At 48.6% G+C, this 19,589-nt stretch overlaps 1 protein-coding gene across 1 annotated transcript in view; it reads left to right on the top strand.

Moving 5' to 3' along the window:
- Positions 1-4,654: 4,654 nt before the first annotated feature.
- LOC142256218 (transmembrane protease serine 3-like) overlaps positions 4,655-19,589 on the top strand; it is a 33,920-nt gene continuing 18,985 nt past the window's right edge. Inside the window, exons 1-7 of the mRNA XM_075327790.1 lie at positions 4,655-4,895; positions 5,001-5,054; positions 9,885-9,996; positions 10,187-10,324; positions 10,560-10,703; positions 17,020-17,164; positions 18,235-18,357. Coding sequence (XP_075183905.1) covers positions 4,884-4,895; positions 5,001-5,054; positions 9,885-9,996; positions 10,187-10,324; positions 10,560-10,703; positions 17,020-17,164; positions 18,235-18,357 — 728 coding nt within the window. The 5' untranslated portion in view covers positions 4,655-4,883. The remainder of the gene's footprint in view (positions 4,896-5,000; positions 5,055-9,884; positions 9,997-10,186; positions 10,325-10,559; positions 10,704-17,019; positions 17,165-18,234; positions 18,358-19,589) is intronic.

Raw genomic sequence — 19,589 nt, 5'->3', positions numbered from 1 at the left:
AACAATTTATCCACTACCTTCCCCCAAATCTGCTGCATTCTGTTGACCACCGAATCCACCCCCGGACAGTCAGACGCCTCAAGCTGCCCTGAGAGGAACCTAGGGTGATACCCAAAATTGCAGAAAAAGGGGGACACCAATGTGGTAGAGCTAGCTCTATTGTTAAGGGCAAATTCAGCCAAAGGCAAAAACGAAACCCAGTCATCCTGATCCGCAGAAACAAAACACCGTAAATAGGTCTCCAGGGTCTGGTTAGCCCTTTCAGTCTGACCGTTGGTCTGAGGATGAAACGCCGAGGAGAAAGACAGCTGAACACCCAATTTGGAGCAAAAAAGCCTCCAAAACCTGGATACAAACTGCACCCCTTTGTCAGAAACAATGTTTTCGGGGATACCATGCAAACGAACATGTTGAAAAAACAAAGGCACCAACTCTGATGAAGACGGCAACTTAGATAGGGGAACCAAGTGGACCATCTTGGAGAATCTGTCACAGATCACCCAAATCACAGTCATTTTCTGAGAGACGGGAAGCTCTGAAATAAAATCCATAGAGATGTGCGTCCAAGGTTTCTTAGGTACCGGCAAAGGCAACAATAGCCCACTAGAACGTGAACAACAGGGCTTGGACCTAGAACAAACTCCATACGACTGCACAAAATGACGGACATCTCGGGACAGGGAAGGCCACCAAAAAGAGCGTCTCACAAGATCCCGAGTACCAAAAATGCCAGGATGACCCGCCAAAACAGAGCAATGAACCTCAGAGACAACTCGGTCTCTCCATTGGTCCGGGACAAACAGTTTCCCCGTAGGACATCTCTCAGGTTTATCCCCCTGAAATTCTGCCAGTGCCAACCGCAGATCAGGCGAAATAGCCGAGAAAACTACACCATCATTCAGGATAGTAGACGGTTCGACAACCTCCAAAGAGTCAGTGCAGAAACTCCTGGAAAGGGCATCGGCCTTAACATTCTTGGTGCCCGGCAAAAAAGAGACCACAAAATTAAACCAGGTAAAAAACAAAGCCCACCTGGCCTGCCGAGGATTCAACCTCTTGGCCGATTCCAGATAGATGAGATTCTTGTGGTCCGTAAGCACCACAACTTGATGCCTAGCCCCCTCCAACCAATGCCTCCACTCTTCAAATGCCCACTTAATAGCCAATAATTCCCGGTTCCCCACATCATAATTCCGTTCAGAAGGAGCAAACTTCCGAGAGAAAAAGGCACAGGGCTTAAGTTTACCAGAAGTAGCGTCTCGTTGAGACAGAAAAGCACCTGCTCCGATCTCTGAGGCATCCATCTCAACTTGAAATGGGCGAGACACATCAGGTTGCTGCAGAACTGGGGCAGAAGTGAATCGCCTTTTAAGCTCCTGGAAAGCCACAATCGCCTCTGGGGTCCAATGCTCAGCAAGGTGAGAAGAGCATTGGCAACTAATCTGGCCGCCATCCCCTTACTAACCATCACAACTAGAAGTAGCTGAGGGGTGAAGTAACATCCTGTGCACCGCGAACCCAGCCGGAAAACTAACTATCCTAAAGGTAGGAAAGATGAATAACTCTCTGCCTCAGAAAATAGACAAGAATAGCAAGCCCCCCACATTCAAAGACTGCGGGGATATATATAAAAAACACAATACACAGATAGATGACAGGATTAGCAAAAGGTGAGGCCCCCGCTGACTAAGATAGGAAAGGACAGGAAAGGGACTGATGGTGGCCAGAGAAAAACCCTGCAAAATAACAACTTCCTGATAGTACAAAAAAGCCCTCAGATCGCACGATCTGAACTCCGTCCTATACCAGGTGCCCTTGTCATACCAATGAACAGAAAACAAGAATTATAACAAAGTCAACAAGCCACAAACACATGGACCCAAAAGAGCTATACTCCACACAGAACTGCAGGGAGTTCCTCAACAATCCACTAAGGGGGAAAATCCCTGCATGCAAATAAACTGAAACCAACCACAACAAATGACAAACCCAGATAAGCAAATGAATCAGACAATAAATAAAGAGCAAGCGCTTATCTGGGGAAGATGTGGTGTAGAGCAGGATTAAGCAGGCTGGAGATACAAAGAACAAATGACATCCGGCAACAGCCTGCAATCAGACCAGGCTTAAATAAGCAGAGAGTTAGCAAAGGAATCACCCACTGCACAACCCACCTGGTCTCTGTCCAAACCATTCCTGGCCACCAGAGGGAGCCTCCCAGCAGCCAAAACATAACTAACATTCACAACAGAGAGGAGTGTGGGCTGGAACTAAGTGTAGCTCCAGCAGGGAAGTTCAAGTTGAACGGTGCCAGGGTAGGAGCCCTGGTGCCACTGGCTAGGAGGCAGACGGTGGTCTCCGTCAGCAGGAGACGGGAAAACGGCTCGGTAGAACTGAGGTGGACCGGGACAGGGTTGTAGCCCGCCGGTACCGACACGGGGAACCGACCCGGAAACTGGAGCACAAAGGGGGGTACTCGGACCCTGAAGCCAGAACCGGAAAAAAGCGGACTGGTTAATTAATCGATTGAGGCCAGGACTAGAGGTCACCCAAAGTCCCTCATAGAAGACAACAGCCCACTGATGGGAATAAGAGGTCACCGCCCGGGCCCATAGATCCCACGGGCCAGCGTCTGCGGGCATGGCTCCTTAGACCACATCCAGCCGGGAGCGGACTCCTGAGTTTCACACTAGGAATGTCTACCTTACACAAACAGTGCAGAGGAAAAGGATAGAGACCACCAGCCGGGTGGGGGACTCAAATGCAACCGGCCGCGGCACCGGCCACCACCACCTTGGTTTACCAGAGACTTGTGTGGTTTATTAACAGTGAGTACACCAACATTCCCTGCGGTCGCTATCCCCTGCACCGAGCCACCGGGTCCCGAGGCCACCATCCCTGCCCACGGAGGGGTTAACAACTAGCCGCACAACATCTCCCCCGGGTGCCCCATAACAGCAGCGGTGGTGTCCCACTTCACCACACACCGTGGGTGGTGTCACGAATTTAATACGGTCTAGCCCGTACATCTACGTCCCCCCATTTATTTGGCGTGTCCGCGAGACCCCCGGGTCCGGAGACCCTCGAGCCACTACCCCAGCAGGCCCGGATCCGAGCAGCGCCGGCTGCTGGCACAGGGATGGCAAACTCACTCATCACTAGTTACAAGTACTGAGCACCCGAGCATGGTAGTGCCCGCTCATCACTAGTTACCAGTACTGAGCACCCGAGCATGGTAGTGCCCGCTCATCATTAGTTACGAGTACTGAGCACCCGAGCATGGTAGTGCCCGCTCATCATTAGTTACGAGTACCGAGCACCCGAGCATGGTAGTGCCCGCTCATCACTAGTTACAAGTACCGAGCACCCGTGCTAGTGCTCACTCATCACTAGTTAAGAGCACCAAGCATGGTAGTGCCCGCTCATCACTAGTAACGAGTATCAAGCACCTGAGCATGGTAGTGCTTACTCATCACTAGCTACGAGCGCACAGCATTTGAGCATGGTAGTGCCCGCTCATCACTAGTTATTAGTCCTGAGCACCCGAGCATGGTAGTGCCCGCTCATCACTAGTTATGAGGGCCGAGCACCCGAGCATGGTAGTGCTCGCTCATCACTAGTTACGAGTACTGAGCACCCGAGCATGGTAGTGCCTGCTCATCACTAGTCACGAGTATCAAGCACCCGAGCATGGTAGTGCCCGCTCATCACTAGTTATTAGTCCTGAGCACCCGAGCATGGTAGTGCCCGCTCATCACTAGTTATGAGGGCCGAGCACCCGAGCATGGTAGTGCTCACTTATCACTAGTTAAGAGCACTGAGCACCCGAGCATGGTAGTGCTCACTCATCACTAGTTACGAGTACTGAGCACCCGAGCATGGTAGTGCCCCCTCATCACTAGTTACCAGTACGGAGCACCTGAGCATGGTAGTGCCCGCTCATCACTAGTTACCAGTACTGAGCACCCGAGCATGGTAGTGCCCGCTCATCACTAGTTATTAGTACTGAGTACCCGATCATGGTAGTGCCTGCTCATCACTAGTTATGAGGGCCGAGCACCCGAGCATGGTAGTGCCCGCTCCATTCCAACCTCTTAGACGTCACAGTCAATCGTCACAACGGGCATCTAAGGGATTGGAAGTGGGGGAAGGTGTCTCCTCCGACCCTCATCGCCTCCCCCAGCGTCAAAACTGTAGGGTGCCTATGGGGTTGTCATAGTGGCAGCCTCCATGGCGGCCATATTTGTACACATGGAAAGCCCTACCATTGGCATCAAAGGTGATGTAATACTGCAATACTACTGCATGGTGCGGTATATGGTGAACGTCGAAGTAGGGTTTTTTTGTCACCGCACCTCCCCCCCCAAAAAATAGAATAAAAAATGATCAAAACAGTCATATGGACCCCAAAATAGTAATGACGTAATATTACTGGAGTGGTTTTAATGTTATGACCGATAGTTGTACGTTCCTGGGGGATGAGGGACCCGGAGATGTAGTTTTGGGCGCCGCGGACATGGCACCCTCTGATTCGCGGTAATTTCCGGCCGGCACTACAATAGTATCAGTGTATCATGCAGACAGCTGTATATCATGGCCCGGCCGGTAACTGAACACCCCCGGAGGACACCTGATACAACCCATGGCTCGTCTTCTCGGGATGTGGCCAGCATGCTCAGGGAAGATCTCGCCGCTTTGTGTCATTTACAGTAACCGAGGCCATTTTCCATGGGTTATAGCCACAATCTGCGTCTTTTTAGCATGTGACCTATGTGGCTGCGGAGAGCCGGATACATCATGCGTGGGGGGCTTCCAGATTATGGCCCTTTAATGCAGCAGAGCCCAGCGCAGAAGCAGAGCAAGTGACGGTGGAATGGCCACTCATGATGACAAAGGTACATTATCCCCAAAAGGTGCCGGGATCAGAGCCGCGCGGGGTCCGGGCTACAGAAGCGCTTCTGGGTCCCCTCCACTCATGTCATTCATTTTATATTTTCCAGGTACCAAAAAGAATTTCCGTATTTGATATTTTCCCAGAAGACGTCAGCACTCAGGTAAGAAAAAGATAGAAAAGATAGGGGTGGGTTTTTTTTTTTCAAACTGGCAGAAAAAAAATGCCAGCGCTATTGACATTAAATCCGGTGGGTACACAAAGCACAGCTACCATAAGTGTTATCTATACGTTAGAAGTGTATATATACATAGCATTACTTCTATCTCCTATTTACTAATCAGCTGCTGCAGTCACTGTGTACATACATTATTTATCCTGTACTGATCCTGAGTTACCTCCTGTATTATACTCCAGAGCTGCACTCACTATTCTGCTGGTGCAGTCACTGTGTACATACATTACATTACTGATCCTGAGTTACCTCCTGTATTATACCCCAGAGCTGCACTCACTATTCTGCTGGTGCAGTCACTGTGTACATACATTACATTACTGATCCTGAGTTACCTCCTGTATTATACTCCAGAGCTGCACTCACTATTCTGCTGGTGCAGTCACTGTGTACATACATTACTGATCCTGAGTTACCTCCTGTATTATACCCCAGAGCTGCACTCACTATTCTGCTGGTGCAGTCACTGTGTACATACATTACATTACTGATCCTGAGTTACCTCCTGTATTATACCCCAGAGCTGCACTCACTATTCTGCTGGTGCAGTCACTGTGTACATACATTACATTACTGATCCTGAGTTACCTCCTGTATTATACTCCAGAGCTGCACTCACTATTCTGCTGGTGCAGTCACTGTGTACATACATTACATTATTGATCCCGAGTTACCTCCTGTATTATACTCCAGAGCTGCACTCACTATTCTGCTGGTGCAGTCACTGTGTACATACATTACATTACTGATCCTGAGTTACCTCCTGTATTATACTCCAGAGCTGCACTCACTATTCTGCTGGTGCAGTCACTGTGTACATACATTACATTACTGATCCCGAGTTACCTCCTGTATTATACTCCAGAGCTGCACTCACTATTCTGCTGGAGCAGTCACTGTGTACATACATTACATTACTGATCCTGAGTTACCTCCTGTATTATACTCCAGAGCTGCACTCACTATTCTGCTGGTGCAGTCACTGTGTACATACATTACTGATCCTGAGTTACCTCCTGTATTATACTCCAGAGCTGCACTCACTATTCTGCTGGTGCAGTCACTGTGTACATACATTACATTACTGATCCTGAGTTACCTCCTGTATTATACTCCAGAGCTGCACTCACTATTCTGCTGGTGCAGTCACTGTGTACATACATTACATTACTGATCCTGAGTTACCTCCTGTATTATACTCCAGAGCTGCACTCACTATTCTGCTGGTGCAGTCACTGTGTATATACATTACATTACTGATCCTGAGTTACCTCCTGTATTATACTCCAGAGCTGCACTCACTATTCTGCTGGTGCAGTCACTGTGTACATACATTACATTACTGATCCTGAGTTACCTCCTGTATTATACCCCAGAGCTGCACTCACTATTCTGCTGGTGCAGTCACTGTGTACATACATTACATTACTGATCCCGAGTTACCTCCTGTATTATACTCCAGAGCTGCACTCACTATTCTGCTGGTGCAGTCACTGTGTACATACATTACTGATCCTGAGTTACCTCCTGTATTATACTCCAGAGCTGCACTCACTATTCTGCTGGTGCAGTCACTGTGTACATACATTACATTACTGATCCTGAGTTACCTCCTGTATTATACTCCAGAGCTGCACTCACTATTCTGCTGGTGCAGTCACTGTGTACATACATTACATTACTGATCCTGAGTTACCTCCTGTATTATACTCCAGAGCTGCACTCACTATTCTGCTGGTGCAGTCACTGTGTATATACATTACATTACTGATCCTGAGTTACCTCCTGTATTATACTCCAGAGCTGCACTCACTATTCTGCTGGTGCAGTCACTGTGTACATACATTACATTACTGATCCTGAGTTACCTCCTGTATTATACCCCAGAGCTGCACTCACTATTCTGCTGGTGCAGTCACTGTGTACATACATTACATTACTGATCCTGAGTTACCTCCTGTATTATACTCCAGAGCTGCACTCACTATTCTGCTGGTGCAGTCACTGTGTACATACATTACATTACTGATCCTGAGTTACCTCCTGTATTATACTCCAGAGCTGCACTCACTATTCTGCTGGTGCAGTAACTGTGTACATACATTACATTACTGATCCAGAGTTACCGCCTGTATTATACTCCAGAGCTGCACTCACTATTCTGCTGGTGCAGTCACTGTGTATATACATTACATTACTGATCCTGAGTTACCTCCTGTATTATACTCCAGAGCTGCACTCACTATTCTGCTGGTGCAGTCACTGTGTATATACATTACATTACTGATCCTGAGTTACCTCCTGTATTATACCCCAGAGCTGCACTCACTATTCTGCTGGTGCAGTCACTGTGTACATACATTACATTACTGATCCTGAGTATAATACAGGCGGTAACTCTGGATCAGTAATGTATGTACACAGTGACTGCACCAGCAGAATAGTGAGTGCAGCTCTGGAGTATAATACAGGAGGTAACTCAGGATCAGTAATGTAATGTATGTACACAGTGACTGCACCAGCAGAATAGTGAGTGCAGCTCTGGAGTATAATACAGGAGGTAACTCAGGATCAGTAATGTAATGTATGTACACAGTGACTGCACCAGCAGAATAGTGAGTGCAGCTCTGGAGTATAATACAGGAGGTAACTCAGGATTAGTAATGTAATGTATGTACACAGTGACTGCACCAGCAGAATAGTGAGTGCAGCTCTGGAGTATAATACAGGAGGTAACTCAGGATCAGTAATGTAATGTATGTACACAGTGACTGCACCAGCAGAATAGTGAGTGCAGCTCTGGAGTATAATACAGGAGGTAACTCAGGATTAGTAATGTAATGTATGTACACAGTGACTGCACCAGCAGAATAGTGAGTGCAGCTCTGGAGTATACTACAGGAGGTAACTCAGGATCAGTAATGTAATGTATGTACACAGTGACTCCACCAGCAGAATAGTGAGTGCAGCTCTGGAGTATAATACAGGAGGTAACTCAGGATTAGTAATGTAATGTATGTACACAGTGACTGCACCAGCAGAATAGAGAGTGCAGCTCTGGAGTATAATACAGGAGGTAACTCGGGATCAGTAATGTAATGTATATACACAGTGACTGCACCAGCAGAATAGTGAGTGCAGCTCTGGAGTATAATACAGGAGGTAACTCAGGATTAGTAATGTAATGTATGTACACACTGACTGCACCAGCAGAATAGAGAGTGCAGCTCTGGAGTATAATACAGGAGGTAACTCAGGATCAGTAATGTAATGTATTTACATAGTGACTGCACCAGCAGAATAGAGAGTGCAGCTCTGGAGTATAATACAGGAGGTAACTCAGGATCAGTAATGTAATGTATGTACACAGAGACTGCTCCAGCAGAATAGTGAGTGCAGCTCTGGAGTATAATACAGGAGGTAACTCAGGATCAGTAATGTAATGTATGTACACAGTGACTGCACCAGCAGAATAGTGAGTGCAGCTCTGGAGTATAATACAGGAGGTAACTCAGGATTAGTAATGTAATGTATGTACACAGTGACTGCACCAGCAGAATAGTGAGTGCAGCTCTGGAGTATAATACAGGAGGTAACTCAGGATCAGTAATGTAATGTATGTACACAGTGACTGCACCAGCAGAATAGTGAGTGCAGCTCTGGAGTATAATACAGGAGGTAACTCAGGATTAGTAATGTAATGTATGTACACAGTGACTGCACCAGCAGAATAGTGAGTGCAGCTCTGGAGTATACTACAGGAGGTAACTCAGGATCAGTAATGTAATGTATGTACACAGTGACTCCACCAGCAGAATAGTGAGTGCAGCTCTGGAGTATAATACAGGAGGTAACTCAGGATTAGTAATGTAATGTATGTACACAGTGACTGCACCAGCAGAATAGAGAGTGCAGCTCTGGAGTATAATACAGGAGGTAACTCGGGATCAGTAATGTAATGTATATACACAGTGACTGCACCAGCAGAATAGTGAGTGCAGCTCTGGAGTATAATACAGGAGGTAACTCAGGATTAGTAATGTAATGTATGTACACACTGACTGCACCAGCAGAATAGAGAGTGCAGCTCTGGAGTATAATACAGGAGGTAACTCAGGATCAGTAATGTAATGTATTTACATAGTGACTGCACCAGCAGAATAGAGAGTGCAGCTCTGGAGTATAATACAGGAGGTAACTCAGGATCAGTAATGTAATGTATGTACACAGAGACTGCTCCAGCAGAATAGTGAGTGCAGCTCTGGAGTATAATACAGGAGGTAACTCAGGATCAGTAATGTAATGTATGTACACAGTGACTGCACCAGCAGAATAGTGAGTGCAGCTCTGGAGTATAATACAGGAGGTAACTCAGGATCAGTAATGTAATGTATGTACACAGAGACTGCTCCAGCAGAATAGTGAGTGCAGCTCTGGAGTATAATACAGGAGGTAACTCAGGATCAGTAATGTAATGTATGTACACAGTGACTGCACCAGCAGAATAGTGAGTGCAGCTCTGGAGTATAATATTATATGTAAGTAATTCATAGCTTCTTTTTCTGGTATAATATTATAAAAATAAGTGTTCTTGGTAAATCGGGTGAATTCCTTCTTTGTGTGTGTGAGAAGTGTGTGTGGATTTCCCCTGACCAGGCTGTAGTCACACACGCTATCACCACCATTACTTTCCCAGTGGTAGTTTCCATGCGTCATTTTGTGACTCTTGTTTTCCTCTGTATTTCTTTACATTGTCAGGATGTGACCCCCTCAATTTTCGGAGAAGAATCTTCGTCGGAGGCCGGGACAGTACAGGTGGGGGACGAGGCTGCCATCATCATCTCCACAGTGCCGGACCTGCAGAACCAGAGTGAGAGGACGGAGGGGCGATGGCAGGGGGTGGTGGGAGATTTGGGGCTTGGTCTGGGTGTATATAGACTATTGGTTGCTGTATGCTCCAGAATGTCATGGGCCCTAATACCTGCCCTTGTTCGCCTGGTACCGGCGCCGCCCTGGTGGCGGTAAATGGAATAACACTTGTTAGTTTTCCCCCGGAGCAGATATTCCTGGATCGGAAACTTTGTGCAGTTCGGAGGAGAAGTCGCCCCTGTGCTCCCTCCACCGCGTGTCCCGAATCCTCGTCCACGTCTCCATCATCCTGTCCATCGCGGCAGCGTCTCTGTCCATCCTTCTCATCTGTAAGTGAGAGAAATGGTATAAGGATGAGGGGGTGCGGAATCGGAGCATAAAGGGGGGGGGGGTACTTCGAAAAAAAAAATGGCTGAGACTCCGCGAAGCACAATACAAGGGATTGGGATCCTGAGAGTTAACAGCCATCCAGCGGAGATTGTAAGCGTCGCCATATACTAGAGCAATAAAGTTTTTATCTTTTGTACTGAAATCTCTAACTGGCGGTGCCGGCATTTTCCGCAGTGCAGTATTTTTATCATCCTGCGGTGCAGCGAGCCTGTCCTGACTATTTGGAGGCCTGCGCTCCTTCCTTAAACTGTTCTCACGCAGACGGTGCCAACCTCTGCCCACCGAGCAGACAGCCGAGCAATCGGACCCTGGCCAGCGGTGAGGACGGGCGTGATGACTGCACGTACCATCGTGGTGGTGTGAACACTCACCTCCGGTCACATCCAAAGCTGCATCTTTATTGCCCACCTGGTTCATAAACATCCTAAGACTGAAGAGTGGCGCCCTCTTCTGGCTTTTCCGGCACGGCTGCGCTCCTGGTCACCCATCGGTGCAGGGTCCCACTATTGGGGAAAGGCAGCACTTTAGTCTTGAGATTGCTGGGGGGGGGGCAGACACCCCGGTACAGAAAGTGATGGGGTATGATAATTTGTAAAAATTGTTGTATGCAGCTTTGGATGTGGCTTGTGTATAACACTAAAGTTTATAGGATGCCTTTTTTGTGTGTGCACGTGATAAGGCCTCTTTAACAAGTCCGTTTTTAAAATGCACTTGTTGCACGGTCAGTTTTGTACATCCGTGTGACATCCATGTGTACATGTGACCATCCGTGTGACATCCATGTGTACATGTGACCATCCGTGTGACATCCATGTGTACATGTGACCATCCATGCGACATCCGTGTGTACGCGTGGTCATCCGTGTGACATCTATGTGTACGTTTGGCCGCCCGTGTGATATCCATGTGTACGTGTAGTCATTCGTGTGACATCCATGTGTACATGTGGCCATTTGTGTGACATCTATGGGTGACCATCCATGTAACATCCCTGTGTATGTGTAGCCATCCGTGTAACATCCCTGTGTACATGTTGGCCATCCATGTGACTTCAATGTGTACGTGTGACATCCATGTATGCGTGTGGCCATCCATGTGACATCCCTGTGTACGTGTGGCCATCCGTGTGAAATCCATGTATACTTGTGGCCTTCCGTGTGACATCCCTGTGTACATGTTGGCCATCCATGTGACTTCAATGTGTACGTGTGACATCCATGTATACGTGTGGCCATCCATGTGACATCCATGTGTACGTGTGGCCATCCGTGTGAAATCCATGTATACGTGTGGCCATCCGTGTGACATCCATGTGTACGTGTGGCCATCCATGTGACATCCATGTATACGTGTGGCCATCCATGTGACATCCCTGTGTACGTGTGGCCATCCGTGTGAAATCCATGTATACGTGTGGCCATCCATGTGACATCCCTGTGTACGTGTGGCCATCCGTGTGAAATCCATGTGTATGTGTGGCCATCCATGTGACATCCCTGTGTACGTGTGGCCATCCGTGTGAAATCCATGTATACGTGTGGCCATCCATGTGACATCCCTGTGTACGTGTGGCCATCCGTGTGAAATCCATGTATACTTGTGGCCTTCCGTGTGACATCCCTGTGTACGTGTGGCCATCCATGTGACATCCCTGTGTACGTGTGGCCATCCGTGTGAAATCCATGTATACGTGTGGCCATCCATGTGACATCCCTGTGTACGTGTGGCCATCCGTGTGAAATCCATGTATACTTGTGGCCTTCCGTGTGACATCCCTGTGTACGTGTGGCCATCCATGTGACATCCATGTGTACGTGTGGCCATCCGTGTGAAATCCATGTATACGTGTGGCCATCCATGTGACATCCATGTGTACGTGTGGCCATCCATGTGAAATCCATGTATACGTGTGGCCATCCATGTGACATCCATGTGTACGTGTGGCCATCCATGTGACATCCATGTATACGTGTGGCCATCCATGTGACATCCCTGTGTACGTGTGGCCATCCGTGTGAAATCCATGTATACTTGTGGCCTTCCGTGTGACATCCATGTATACGTGTGGCCATCCGTGTGACATCCATGTATACGTGTGGCCATCCGTGTGACATCCATGTGTACGTGTGGCCATCCATGTGACATCCATGTGTACATGTGGCCATCCGTGTGAAATCCATGTATACTTGTGGCCTTCCGTGTGACATCCCTGTGTACGTGTGGCCATCCATGTGACATCCATGTGTACGTGTGGCCATCCGTGTGAAATCCATGTATACGTGTGGCCATCCGTGTGACATCCATGTGTACGTGTGGCCATCCATGTGACATCCATGTATACGTGTGGCCATCCATGTGACATCCCTGTGTACGTGTGGCCATCCGTGTGAAATCCATGTATACGTGTGGCCATCCATGTGACATCCCTGTGTACGTGTGGCCATCCGTGTGAAATCCATGTATACTTGTGGCCTTCCGTGTGACATCCCTGTGTACGTGTGGCCATCCATGTGACATCCCTGTGTACGTGTGGCCATCCGTGTGAAATCCATGTATACGTGTGGCCATCCATGTGACATCCCTGTGTACGTGTGGCCATCCGTGTGAAATCCATGTATACTTGTGGCCTTCCGTGTGACATCCCTGTGTACGTGTGGCCATCCGTGTGAAATCCATGTATACTTGTGGCCTTCCGTGTGACATCCCTGTGTACGTGTGGCCATCCATGTGACATCCATGTGTACGTGTGGCCATCCGTGTGAAATCCATGTATACGTGTGGCCATCCGTGTGACATCCATGTGTACGTGTGGCCATCCATGTGACATCCATGTATACGTGTGGCCATCCATGTGACATCCCTGTGTACGTGTGGCCATCCGTGTGAAATCCATGTATACGTGTGGCCATCCATGTGACATCCCTGTGTACGTGTGGCCATCCGTGTGAAATCCATGTATACTTGTGGCCTTCCGTGTGACATCCCTGTGTACGTGTGGCCATCCATGTGACATCCCTGTGTACGTGTGGCCATCCGTGTGAAATCCATGTATACGTGTGGCCATCCATGTGACATCCCTGTGTACGTGTGGCCATCCGTGTGAAATCCATGTATACTTGTGGCCTTCCGTGTGACATCCCTGTGTACGTGTGGCCATCCATGTGACATCCATGTGTACGTGTGGCCATCCGTGTGAAATCCATGTATACGTGTGGCCATCCATGTGACATCCATGTGTACGTGTGGCCATCCGTGTGAAATCCATGTATACGTGTGGCCATCCGTGTGACATCCATGTGTACGTGTGGCCATCCATGTGACATCCATGTATACGTGTGGCCATCCATGTGACATCCCTGTGTACGTGTGGCCATCCGTGTGAAATCCATGTATACTTGTGGCCTTCCGTGTGACATCCATGTATACGTGTGGCCATCCGTGTGACATCCATGTATACGTGTGGCCATCCGTGTGACATCCATGTGTACGTGTGGCCATCCATGTGACATCCATGTATACGTGTGGCCATCCATGTGACATCCCTGTGTACGTGTGGCCATCCGTGTGAAATCCATGTATACTTGTGGCCTTCCGTGTGACATCCATGTATACGTGTGGCCATCCGTGTGACATCCATGTGTACGTGTGGCCATCCGTGTGAAATCCATGTATACGTGTGGCCATCCGTGTGAAATCCATGTATACGTGTGGCCATCCGTGTGAAATCCATGTATACGTGTGGCCATCCGTGTGACATCCATGTGTACGTGTGGCCATCCGTGTGACATCCCTGTGTACGTGTGGTCATCCATGTGACATCCATGTGTACGTGTGGCCATCCGTGTGACATCCATGTGTACGTGTGGCCATCCATGTGACATCCCTGTGTACGTGTGGTCATCCGTGTGACATCCATGTGTATGTGTGGCCATCCATGTGACATCCCTGTGTACGTGTGGCTATCCGTGTGAAATCCATGTATACTTGTGGCCATCCGTGTGACATCCATGTGTACGTGTGGCCATCCGTGTGACATCCATGTGTACGTGTGGCCATCCGTGTGAAATCCATGTATACGTGTGGCCATCCGTGTGAAATCCATGTATACGTGTGGCCATCCGTGTGACATCCATGTGTATGTGTGGCCATCCGTGTGAAATCCATGTATACGTGTGGCCATCCGTGTGAAATCCATGTATACGTGTGGCCATCCGTGTGAAATCCATGTATACGTGTGGCCATCCGTGTGAAATCCATGTATACGTGTGGCCATCCGTGTGAAATCCATGTATACGTGTGGCCATCCGTGTGAAATCCATGTATACTTGTGGCCTTCCGTGTGACATCCATGTGTACGTGTGGCCATCCATGTGACATCCCTGTGTACGTGTGGCTATCCGTGTGAAATCCATGTATACTTGTGGCCATCCGTGTGACATCCATGTGTACGTGTGCAACATCGGTGTGTCATTATTGTGACCATTTACGGAAAAAAAGATGTACAAAGCCAGAAAAGTGATAGATAAATGCTAGATAGACAGTGTAACGCTCACGGCCGGTGTAGGGGCCACGAGCGGGATTAGTGGACCCACTGGATCATAGGAGGTACCCAGGCTTACCCTTTGGTGGAGGGACTTAACTAAGTACCCACCGTGAGGCGGACGCCAGGTACCAATCCCAGGGAAGTGACCGGGACTGTGGCAGCTGACTTCCAGGACAGGTGACGGACTCAAAAATTGACGGATACAGGTGGGGTGACTGAGGCAGGCTGAACAGGCAAGTATGGACAGGAATGGTGGGCACGGCAGGGGTATACTGGAGACAGATAAAGGGATAGCTAAACAGGAGCTCAGGACCTGACAACTAGCTAGGTAACAGACTGGAGACTGATTGACTAACTAGAGTCATTTCGCAGGCACCTTCCCTAATGAGAGGATGCCCTAAATACACAGTGCCCCTCAGTCATAGGCTGAGAGGCATTTCCTGGAAATAGCATGCCAGCCCTTTAAAAGTAGGGCCGGTGTGCGCGAGGATGTCTTAGGTGCACTCCCAGGATTCCTGTGCGGCATGTACAGGGCCCGGGAAGGGAAGGAGGCAGCAGCACACGTGGATAGCCGAGACAGTGCGGCGAAGGACGCGACCTGGTCGGGGTGGTCTGCAGAGACTCCGGCGCTACAGACAGATCGATAGCTTGTACAGCTATTTGTCAGAGGTAATAAATAATTTTGGAAAAGAAGACGTTCCCCTTAATTTTCATAACCAGCACAGGTACAGCAGCAGCTTCGGGCTGCAACCCTCAGCTGTCCCATGACTGGGTTTGAAAAAGAGAGGGGATGCAGAGTTTTTAAATTATTTGAACAAATCCTTTAAAAAAAAAAAAAATGACGTGGGGGTCCCCCTCATTTTTCAAAACCAGCCAAGAGACAACTGGGGGCTAACATTTTTAGGGTGAGAATGACGATAGTTATTTGGTCCTTCCCAGCCTAAAAATAGCAGCCCACAGTCTCCCCAGAGGTGGCGTATCCATTAGATGCACCAAAACTAGGCTCTTCCCATTGCCTTAGTGTGGTGGAAAACAGGGTAATATATGGGGTTGCTCTCAGGTGTGAATTGCCAGCTGACATCAAGCCCTGGTAGTAATGGGTGAGCATCTAGCGGACACCCCCAATACTAATCTAGTAGTTAAAAAAATGAAAAATAAATTTTCTTTCAACAAACACCCCCCTACTACAGCCCTCCACCTATTTATTGCAAGTTTTTACTAACAAAAGTCCAACGTAATTCATAGTGATTTCCACAAAAGTGAACCTGAAAGACATAAAAAGAGAAAATGATTAAAGAAATAAAGACAAGAGACACCCTCTTTCACCAATTTATTTCCCTAATCTGGGGTCCGGTGTAATCCAATAAGGGGGTCCCACTACGATCCCATACTCGCTGTCCCAGTCAATGAAGAGCAGAATGTTTCCCGTTGGCTGGGAAAGCAGTAACTGCTATAGAGCGACTGCGGGCTGCTACTTTCAGGCTGGGAAGGGCCAAATAACCATGGGCCTTCCCACGCTGAAAATATCAGCCCCCAGTTGTCTGCTGTACCTTGGCTGGTTTTGAAAAAATGGGGGGACCCCACGCCATTTTTTTTTAATTATTTGTTCAAATAATTAAAAAAATCAGTGTGGGATCCCCTCTATTTTTCAAAACCAGCCAAGGTACAGCAGACAGCTGCTGCTGTACCTGTACTATTTGGAAAATTGGGGGAAATTCTACATCTTTTTTTTCCCTAAAATTAGGCATTAATTCTGCTAAATAACGGCCCGTATAAAAACTCTGACATGTGAGTGAAACCATAGGAAATAATGGGTACGTGTGGCATCATCCGTGTAAAAAAACGTATGCCACACGTACTGGAAACATGGTGCAAAAGAGGCCAAAAAGGGTTTAATGGGTAGAGTTTTTCCAAGTCTGTGTAAGGCCTATAGTTTTTTTTAGGATTGTTATTTCCACTAGGCGGCGCTGTTCTCTGAAAGAATATTTGCATGTTATCACAGATATATTGGTCACCATAGACTCTGGGTTTGGCAGATTTATCGCACGTGAGGCTGTTATTGAATATTGTGTCATCTGCTTGTATTATCAGAGTACAGGAATCCGGTCCTGCTGCTGACGGGCCGCTCGCTGCTCCAGGTGTACAGTGTGAATAGCGGCAGGTATTATACTGTGTGTCACCAGGGCTGGACGCCCGCCCACGGATGGACGGTGTGCAGAGAACTGGGGTTCAATAGGTAAGAAAGGGGCACTCTGCCCCCTACAGTCTCCTCTTCTGCTCATCAGACTGTCTTGAATCCATACTAACAGTTCCTAACTCAATAACCCACATTTGCTAAACAGTCTACACCAGACTATGTCGCACGTAGGGGCGAATCATCCAGGTGTTTTGTGAACACCAGACTATGTCGCACGCAGGGGCCGATCATCCAGGTGTTTTGTGAACACCAGACTATGTCGCACGTAGGGGCCGAATCATCCAGGTGTTTCGTGAACACCAGACTATGTCGCACTCAGGGGCCGATCATCCAGGTGTTTTGTGAACACCAGACTATGGTGCACACAGGGGCTGACTCATCCAGGCATTTGGCGCACGCAGGGACCAATTCATCCAGGTGTTTTATACACACCAGACTTTGGCGCACGCAGGGGCTTATTCATCCAGGTGTTTTGTGCACACCAGACTATGGCGCACGCAGGGGCCTATTCATCCAGGTGTTTTGTGCACACCAGACTATGGCGCACGCAGGGGCTGATTCATCCAGGTGTTTTGTGCACACCGGACTATGGCGCATGCAGGGGCCTATTCATCCAGGTGTTTTGTGCACACCATACTTTGGCACACGCAGGGGCTGATTCATCCAGGCATTTTATGCACACCAGACTATGGTGCATGCAGGGGCCGATTCATCCAGGCGTTTTGTGCACACCAGACTATGGTGTATGCAGGGGCTGATTCATCCAGGCGTTTTGTGCACACCAGACTATGGTGCACGCAGGGGCTGATTCATCCAGGTGTTTTGTGCACACCAGACTATGGCGCACACAGGGGCTGACTCATCCAGGCATTTGGCGCACGCAGGGGCCGATTCATCCAGGCGTTTTGTGCACACCAGACTATGGCGTACGCAGGGGCTGATTCATCCAGGCGTAGCTCCAAAAACGGTGGACAACCCCTTAACCCTTCATGACCTGAGCATCTCTATTCATCTCATTATTTATCCTCCTATTTAGCTTTTACTTTTAACCTCTTTCCATATTAATACTATCCCAACAATCGTCCTCTCCCTTTTTCCCCTTTCTCCAGCCACACAGTATTCTCATCGCCGCTGCCTCTCAGTGCCACAGAGCCCGACTGCCTGGAGTCTTTTGCTGTGATGAATAAAACCAGCGGATCTCAGAGTAATCTGGATGGATTCCTAAATCCTGTGTAAGTTGTACATTCAATATCCTGACACCAGGGGGCGCCCTATATACATAACCAGTATGGCTACCTTGTAACTGGGGTGTATTCAGGAAGGATATTATGTAACACAATCTTCCCCCACCACGTGTGAGTGTTAATTGAGAAGTGGAAAGAAAAACGCAGCAACTCAGCCACAAAGTGGAGACCCCGAAATGTTACAGAGCGGGGGGCAGAAAAGTCACCATCGCTCTGCTTACCCCATAACTGCAGAGTGCAGACCTCCTCTAGTAACATCAGCACAAACACTGCGCCTGCCGGGGGCTTCATGGCCGAGCAGCAGCCGTACATCACCAAACACAATGCCGAGCCGTACATCACCAAGCACAATGCCGAGCCGTACATCACCAAGCACAATGCCGAGCCGTACATCACCAAGCACAATGCTGAGCTGTACATCACCAAGCACAATGCTGAGCCATACATGACCAAGCACAATGCTGAGCCGTACATCACCAAGCACAATGCTGAGCCATACATCACCAAGCACAATGCTGAGCCATACATCACCAAGCACAATGCTGAGCCGTACACCACCAAGCACAATGCCGAGCCGTACATCACCAAGCACAATGCTGAGCCGTACATCACCAAGCACAATGCTGAGCCGTACACCACCAAGCACAATGCCGAGCCGTACATCACCAAGCACAATGCTGAGCCATACATGACCAAGCACAATGCCGAGCTATATATCACCAAGCACAATGCTGAGGCGTACATCACCAAGCACAATGCCGAGCCATATATCAGCAAGCACAATGCCGAGCCGTACATCACCAAGCACAATGCCGAGCCGTACATCACCAAGCACAATGCCGAGCCATACATCACCAAGCACAATGCTGAGCCGTACATCACCAAGCACAATGCTGAGCCATACATCACCAAGCACAATGCCGAGCCATACATCAGCAAGCACAATGCGGAGCCGTACATCACCAAGCACAATGCTGAGCCGTACATCACCAAGCACAATGCCGAGCCGTACATCACCAAGCACAATGCCGAGCCGTACATCACCAAGCACAATGCCGAGCTGTACATCACCAAGCACAATGCTGAGCCGTACATCACCAAGCACAATGCCGAGCCATACATCACCAAGCACAATGCCGAGTCGTACATCACCAAGCACAATGCCGAGCCGTACATCACCAAGCACAATGCTGAGCCGTACATCACCAAGCACAATGCCG

This window comes from Anomaloglossus baeobatrachus, chromosome 11, assembly GCF_048569485.1.
Source record: "Anomaloglossus baeobatrachus isolate aAnoBae1 chromosome 11, aAnoBae1.hap1, whole genome shotgun sequence".
NCBI classification, from domain to species: domain Eukaryota; kingdom Metazoa; phylum Chordata; class Amphibia; order Anura; family Aromobatidae; genus Anomaloglossus; species Anomaloglossus baeobatrachus.
Note: the sequence above shows the minus strand (reverse complement) of the source record. Positions and strands in the feature narration are given on the sequence as shown.